An 8,155-nucleotide genomic window follows, 5' to 3' on the forward strand; every position below is an offset into this window, starting at 1 on the left:
ATTTAGCAATTATTTCCCAAGAAATTAAGCCAACTACTTTATGACTGTGTTTGAGTACATAGGAAGGAGAAAAGGAGGAAGGACCACCTATCAACTCCCTTTAAGTACTCTTTCATTTCTATGCCCTTGGCCAGGATTGAGCCCTATTGCTAACCCTGGCAGCAAGGCAGGCTGGGAAATTTAGTTTATTTCAGATGCTTATGCCCCCAGTTAAAAAATAATTCACTAAGAAAGAATGGAAAAATGGATCTAGGGGAATAACCAACCAGTGTTTGCAATGCTATGTAAAAAAGCTTCACCTCCTATCATTTAAAAAATATGTATTGCTTAGGGCACCTAGGTGATTCAGTTGGTTAAGTATCCAACTTCTGCTCAGGCTGTGATCTCACAGCTCATGAGTTCGAGCCCCACATTGGGTGGTGACAGATCAGATCCTGGAGCCTGCTTCAGATTCTATGTCTCCCTCTCTCTGTGCCCTTCCCCTGCTCACTCTTTGTCTCTCTTTCAAATATGAATAAACATTTAAAAAATTTAAAAATGTATATATAGATAGCTAAATTTTCTTCCTGTAATATATCAATTTATACTTGCCAACAGTGTATGAAAACATACATGTATCCCACCCTTGACAATAATGGCTACTGCTGTTATTTTTCATTTTGGTCAACTTCACAGGCAAAAATTGCCTTCCTGTTATTTTGACTTTGACTAAATCAAAATTACCTTTTTGATTACTAATAACTAATACTTTTTATATTTTTACTGCCTTTATTTTTTCTATTTGTTCATGTCCTTTGGTCATTGGCTCTCATTGATTTGTAAAATTTCACTATGTACTAAGAATAATATCTCATTATCTGTCTTAAGGTTTACTTGTATTTTCCCTGGCATATTGCTTTTATTTTAATTTTGTGGTGGTGTTTTCTATTTAGAAGATTAAAATTTCTATGCAGTCAAAAAGGTAAATCTTTTTTAATAGAATTTTCTCCTCTTAGAGTTTGGCTCTTCCTACCAAACTCTGAAAATAGTCAGGTACTTGTTCTTTTATACTTTCATTTATTTTCAACACTAAGATCTTTGATCTTTTTAGGATTTATTTGTGTCGATAGCATCAAATAGACATTTCGCTTGATATTTTTGTTCAAATGGGTGGCTCCAACTTCATTTATTGAATAATGTATCATATCTCTTGCTGTTTCCAAATATTACTTTTATATTTACTAGTGATATATGTGATATATATAAGCATATGTGTAAAAGAATATATATGTATATACACACACACACATATATATATTCGTGACTATTTAAATGTTTATTAAATGATTAAAAGCATAATGAAGTGGTTAGGAACATGGATTCTAGAAAAATAATGCTTGGATTTTGATTTTCTCCTTGGCTCCACCATATTCTAGCTGTGTGTCCTTGGTTAAGTCACTTAACTTTTCTATGTTTCATCCTCATCTGTAAACGGGCATGAGATAGTACCTATTTATCGGCCATATAGGGCCAGTGCTTGCAAAAGATACCATCGTCATCAGAATATTCTTTCCTGCTGTCAACCCCTCCATAAGAAACTCTTTTCCCTTGGTGGACTTCACATATACATGCAACTCAGGACCATGACATATGGACTGACAGCACCAATGTCAATTTGTGTATCAAGTACTGGAAGCATACAATGCCCTCCTTATTTTTAAGATAAAACATAGAAAAAGATCCCAACACTTTCACTTTATATCTGGCATGTCTGCCCCTGGAGATATGCAGACTTGACTTTGGCAACTCCTTGTCTAGACAGCAGAGCCTGAGTTTTGTTAATGGGTCTGAATCGAGGAGACCTGTATTTATGCTTCCATTTTTATTTCTGACAGGTTCCTTACCTCTCTGTACTTGTCTTCCGGGATATACTGGAAATGGCTATGGGCCAAATGGATGCATGCAGCTCAGTAATATTTGCCTGAGCCACCCCTGTTTAAATGGACAATGCATTGTGAGTCCTTGTTCTTCCTTCCTTAGCAGTTACCATTTAAATGAATTGTTATAAGAATTCTAGAAGGTGTGTGTGGCTCAATACCTGCTACAGACATCACATAACCTTTCTTTGTTCTTTGAGTTGACTCACGTGTATCGTCTCTTCATCTGTTTTATGGCCTTATGGTTTTCCTTCCCTAGGACACAGTCTCTGGTTATCTTTGCAAGTGTGAACCAGGTTGGGCTGGTATCAACTGTACAGAAAATATAAATGAGTGTCTGAGCAACCCCTGCTTGAATGGGGGAACTTGTGTGGATGGTGTCAATGCCTTCAGCTGTGAATGCACACGTTTCTGGACTGGATTTCTATGTCAGATTCCCCAGCAAGGTACGCTCCACGTTTCTCGTGTCACAGATGCTCACAGCTTAGAAGGCCCATTCCTCAGTGAGTCCTGCTGCAGACCCTTCTGCTTTCTTGTCCAGTTGCACAAACGCTTCCAACGAAGTCTTTCCTTGCAGCAGTAGTAAAGCATTTACAAGGTAAATATTTATCTCAGTTTAAGCCAGAAGAACCTTCCTTCAAAGGAAGAAGTAAATTAGTATTTGCCATTTTTATTACGTTCGTTCTGAAAACAAAACATGCTAAGGTATTGTCGTTTTCTAAGGGAGAGTTTTCTCTACAGCAGCTGTTTAATCTCCCTATACTAATACTCAGTTAAACATATCACTCTCCTGCTCTAGAACATACAGTCACTCCCCATTGCCTGTTAAATAAAGATTGGGACTGTTTTCCAATTATTCTCCATAACTAGGCCTCCTATCCAATCAACCTTTTTTTCCACTCGTTTCCTAATCATACTCCCTTTCCAATCTTATCAGACATCTTACCTTTCCAATCTAGACATCTTATCACCTGACCCCATGTACCACCATGCAGTGTTTCAATATTTGGGATATTTCTTTCCCCAGACACCTCTGAATTCTTCCTTTGCTTCACTCCAAATGTATCTGTCCCTCAGGAGTACTTCACCTTTAATCTTCAGTCTCCTTCATCCAGCCTCTCCTGATGACTCCAGTCCCCCCTCAGAATTCTTGATTCTGAATCAGCACATCTATGGAGACCTCCCTTTGTATTCAGGACTATGATAGATGCTGTGGAAAAATAAGCATCAAGCACTATCTTCACATACTATCTGCTTATCTTCTGGTTGAGGAGACACATCTAATACAAAATGGCAGAGAAGAGACAAGAAGTAGATAAGAACTATGTTGTGTGGGGTCAAGGGTCACCAAAGCAAGAGAATGGGAGCCAGAGAAAACCAAAAGGGACAGAGGAGGTTCATGGTGGTGGCAAGGAGATATCAGGTAGACGTCCAAAAAGAGGTGGGAGTTAGGCAGGTGTCCAAANGTTAAATAAAGATTGGGACTGTTTTCCAATTATTCTCCATAACTAGGCCTCCTATCCAATCAACCTTTTTTTCCACTCGTTTCCTAATCATACTCCCTTTCCAATCTTATCAGACATCTTACCTTTCCAATCTAGACATCTTATCACCTGACCCCATGTACCACCATNCCTGCTCTAGAACATACAGTCACTCCCCATTGCCTATTAAATAAAGATTGGGACTGTTTTCCAATTATTCTCCATAACTAGTCCTCCTATCCAATCAACCTTTTTTTCCACTAGTTTCCTAATCATACTCCCTTTCCAATCTAGACATCTTATCACCTGACCCCATGTACCACCATGCAGTGTTTCAATACTTGGGATATTTCTTTCCCCAGACACCTCTGAATTCTTCCTTTGCTTCACTCCAAATGTATCTGTCCCTCAGGAGTACTTCACCTTCAATCTTCAGTCTCCTTCATCCAGCCTCTCCTGATGACTCCAGTCCCCCCTCAGAATTCTTGATTCTGAATCAGCACATCTATGGAGACCTCCCTTTGTATTCAGGACTATGATAGATGCTGTGGAAAAATAAGCATCAAGCACTATCTTCACATACTATCTGCTTATCTTCTGGTTGAGGAGACACATCTAATACAAAATGGCAGAGAAGAGACAAGAAGTAGATAAGAACTAAGTTGTGTGGGGTCAAGGGTCACCAAAGCAAGAGAATGGGAGCCAGAGAAAACCAAAAGGGACAGAGGAGGTTCATGGTGGTGGCAAGGAGATATCAGGTAGACGTCCAAAAAGAGGTGGGAGTTAGGCAGGTGTCCAAAGATAAAGGGGTTGGGGAGAAGAAAGAATAGCAGGGCGTTTGTCTCCAATGGTAATCACTCGGACGTCTCTAATATTTCAGCAGCAGGGTTAGAGATATCTAGCCTCTTCCTTTTCAGAGTCTCTGTAAAGCACAATTCATCTTTCCCTTGGCAGTTTGTGGAGGGTCCCTCTCTGGGATGAATGGAAGCTTCAGCTATAAAAGCCCTGATGTTGGTTATGCCCATGATGTTAACTGCTTCTGGGTTATCAGAACTGAAGAGGGGAAGGTAAATATAATAGATCCCGTCTACACGCACATTTCATTTATCGGCATGAATATGTGATATGTGTATATATTCCATAAACTACATTTAGTGGTAAGTCAACTACCATATATTGAGGCCTTGCTAGGTGTCAGGCTTTGGGCTAGATGTTTTATTCATCCTTGCTAAACCACACTGATGCTTTGAAAAAAGTACTCGTGTCCTCATTGTATAGGTAAGATAATGGAAACTAAGAGAAGCTAAGTAATTTTTTAAAAACATTTCTTAGCTGGTAATGAGACCAGTAGGATGTCAAAGGCAAGTTTGCCTGGTTACAAGGTCCGCGCTTTGTCCAGTGTGGATAATTCTCTGCAGAGACTGGACAACTGCAAGCAGGTCATTTGTAAAGTCCTGCTGTTACTGGGACAGTGGTGTTTGAGGAAGACCCCTCCGTGTTCTGCTGATTATTATGCAAAAATTGGGGCTACTATTAAGATGGTTTTCTTATCAGTGCTTCTTGGTGCCATTGTGCTATGCTAACTGCTTCACCCACATTGTGTCATTGTATTTTAACTCTTGTAACCCTGAAAGATAAGAATTGTTATTCTCATTTTACATGAGGAAATGGAGCCTAGAGCAGCTGAAGACTTTGTCCAGGGTCACATGGTTTGTAAGTGGCCTGCGACTCCAATGACTCTGAACTGCTACATGAGCTCTCTTCAAATTAAGATCTGACCCTGACGTTTTGTAGTTCTTTTATCCCCAGCATTCATTACTCGGACTTTTCCAAATGTTTATATCTCAACCAACTCCTGGACTCATTAAAATGAAGTTGTGTGTCTGAATAGATAAGGTTTTCCCTTGTAATTCTGTGGACTTCTTCCTGTAAACTGATGTTACAGGGGTCATTGTACAATGGTCACAAAACATTTTTCCCTTGAGAAGGGAGGATTCTTTCGGGCCTGGTGACCCTATAATAACATAAACTCCAAAATCAATTTCCCAGTGGGTATGTTATGTGAATTTCCTTCCTTCCATTTAGTGTTCATGAATTCTATTTCCTGACATTGAAAACATTTTTCTTTCAAGAAAAGTCATTTTGTGAAAAAATGTTAATAGTTTTATTATCGATTTGGAAAATAAATTCATGCTGTTTTTCTTGATTATTTTGATTTTTAAGTCTTCTTATCTCCCCAGTTTACACAATATAGTAGAAATTTTATAGAAATCAGGATAGTTCAGTTCGTGAACATTTATTCAATTTTTATTGAAAATGCTTCAAGGACGAAAATGATGTAATGTTGGGTAACAGATCTTAAAAATACCCTAGCATAGAATTTCAAAGCTATCCTGATATCCTTTTTCATTAGCTGAATGCTGTCGTGGTTTTAGATCACAATGGAAATGAAATTCCACAGCTTCCTTTTAGTTGTTTGGCTATTTTAATTGATATTATCCAAAAAATTGTTACTATATTAATCATATTATTGTATTTCAGTTTGTACATTCTAACATTTTAACATGGAAGTGTATGTTTGGGTTCATTCTCTTCTACTTGTATGCTCAGAACACTTCAGATTTCTTTTTCCTTGTTCTCCATTCTTGGTATTACTCATCTCTGAATGATATCCAACCACTAAAGACTGGTGGAATTTACACATATCCATACCATGCCTGCTCAGTCTATACCTGAAGTTGTCACTCTGTTAGTATCTCATTAAGAGGTTGAGAGAATCCTCAGGAATCAGTGTCTCTGGGGATCAGTGAACATCTGTGTGTACGCTAACACGCTATAGATAATTTAGGTGATCAGGGTATAAATTCTTGTGAATGGTACTATTTGTCAGGTAAATTTAATTCAAGGTAGATTTTTCAAATGTCCAATGTATTTTACTGATTTGGAATCATGATTGTCAGCTATACAGTTGAAGTGCCTTTGTTTAATGGACTTGACAGTTAAGTGAAATCTAGGTACATATATATCATTAAGCGATTCAATAACTCAATTGGTATAAAGTTTCAGTTATGCAAGATGAGTGAGTTCTAGAGATCTGTCATACACCATAGTGCCTATAGTTAACAGCACAGTATCATGCCCTTCAAAATTTGTTAGGACAGTTTATCTCCTGTTGTGCTCTGACCACGAAAAGAAGAAAAGAGACACACAAGGACACTCTGAGAGGTGCTGACTAGTCCTAGCACATCGATGGTGGTAATGCCATCACAGGTGTTGGTGTATGTCCAAACTCCTCCAATTACACACATTTAATATGTATAGTTCTTTGTATATCAAATATTCCTTAATAAAGCAGTTAAAAATCTACTTCATTAACATCAAGATTTTTGATATATTTTGATACTGACTGAAGCCTAAGCAATTTTTAACACAAGTTGTTTAATAATATGTAGGGTTGCCGTATGTATTCGTAGATAACTGGGAAATTCTAGATCTTCCTCTTGAAAGGTGAATTAATATGAACGCTTCCTTATTGGGAGAAATGCTTTGGAATTAACACGGAAGTGAAAAATAATATATTGTGACCTTTACATTTTTAGGTGCTGCGTATCACTTTCACTTTTTTCCAGTTAGAATCAGTGAACAATTGTCCACACGAGTTTCTTCAGGTTCATGATGGAGACTCCTCTGCGGCGTATCAACTGGGAAGATTCTGTGGCTCTGTTCCCCCTCATGAACTCCTCAGTAGTGACAATGCCCTCTATTTTCATCTCTACTCTGAACATTTAAGAAATGAGAGAGGCTTCACAATAAGATGGGAAACACAGCAACCAGGTAAGTGTAAATAAGAAGAAAAAATTGAGCCAAATCTTGAGATGATTTTCTTGATTAGTATTAGACTTGTGGATAACATTACATGTTTTGAGATCTGAGGATTATATAAGACTTTTATAATTCCTTTCACATCAAATACATCTAAAATGAATTGGAATTTCATTTTGTGTTCAGAGATAATAAAATTTGGATGAATGAAAAAGATGAGAAACCATGAGTCTGAATGGGTCCCTTATGAAATCACTGAACATTTTTATAAACTTTCCTAGTAACTTACTCCAGAGATGCTGTTGATGACATTGTCTGCTCCTTCACTTCGTATTCCTTATCTTAGTGACCATTTGATAATTCATTCTTTTTGTTGGTATTTTGCCTTTTGGAGCTCTACGTTTTTTTTCTTCCACTTTTTACTATACACTTTTCAAACATGTAAAGAAGTAGAGAGAGCAGTACACTGAACCTCCAGTCCATTCATCAATAACTTTGTGCATTTGGGTCTGGAATTTCTATTTTCTATTGGTCTCTTTATCTATCTTTGTGCCACATTGGCTTAACTACTGAGACTTGAAATCTGGCAGTGTAAATCTTATAACTTTGTCTTTTAAAATATGCTCAATCTGGAGCACCTGGGTGGCTCAGTTGGTTGAGCATTTGACTCGATTTTGGCTCAGGTCATGATCCCAGGATCGTGGGATCAAGCCCCTCTCTGTTGCTCATGATGCATTCTCTCTCTTTCTCTGTAAAAAAATTTATATATATATTTTATATATGTATATATATATAAAATATATATATAAATTTTAGAATCAATTTGTTAATTCCCCCCCTCCAAATCTTTTGGATTCCTAAAAATATTGACCCTACCAATTTATGAACATGGACCATCTCTGTATTTATCTTAGAGATGGTTTTTAGATTCCA

General features: G+C 37.6%; 1 protein-coding gene across 1 annotated transcript in view; it reads left to right on the forward strand.

The window, feature by feature from the left end:
- The window catches only part of CUBN (cubilin), a 298,802-nt gene that overhangs the window by 17,658 nt on the left and 272,989 nt on the right, over positions 1-8,155 (forward strand). Inside the window, exons 11-14 of the mRNA XM_077772461.1 lie at positions 1,875-1,993; positions 2,176-2,362; positions 4,355-4,467; positions 7,000-7,234. Coding sequence (XP_077628587.1) covers positions 1,875-1,993; positions 2,176-2,362; positions 4,355-4,467; positions 7,000-7,234 — 654 coding nt within the window. The remainder of the gene's footprint in view (positions 1-1,874; positions 1,994-2,175; positions 2,363-4,354; positions 4,468-6,999; positions 7,235-8,155) is intronic.

The sequence above is a fragment of the Crocuta crocuta genome, unplaced genomic scaffold, assembly GCF_008692635.1.
Source record: "Crocuta crocuta isolate KB4526 unplaced genomic scaffold, BGI_CrCroc_1.0 scaffold96, whole genome shotgun sequence".
In the NCBI taxonomy this organism is placed as follows: Eukaryota; Metazoa; Chordata; class Mammalia; order Carnivora; family Hyaenidae; genus Crocuta; species Crocuta crocuta.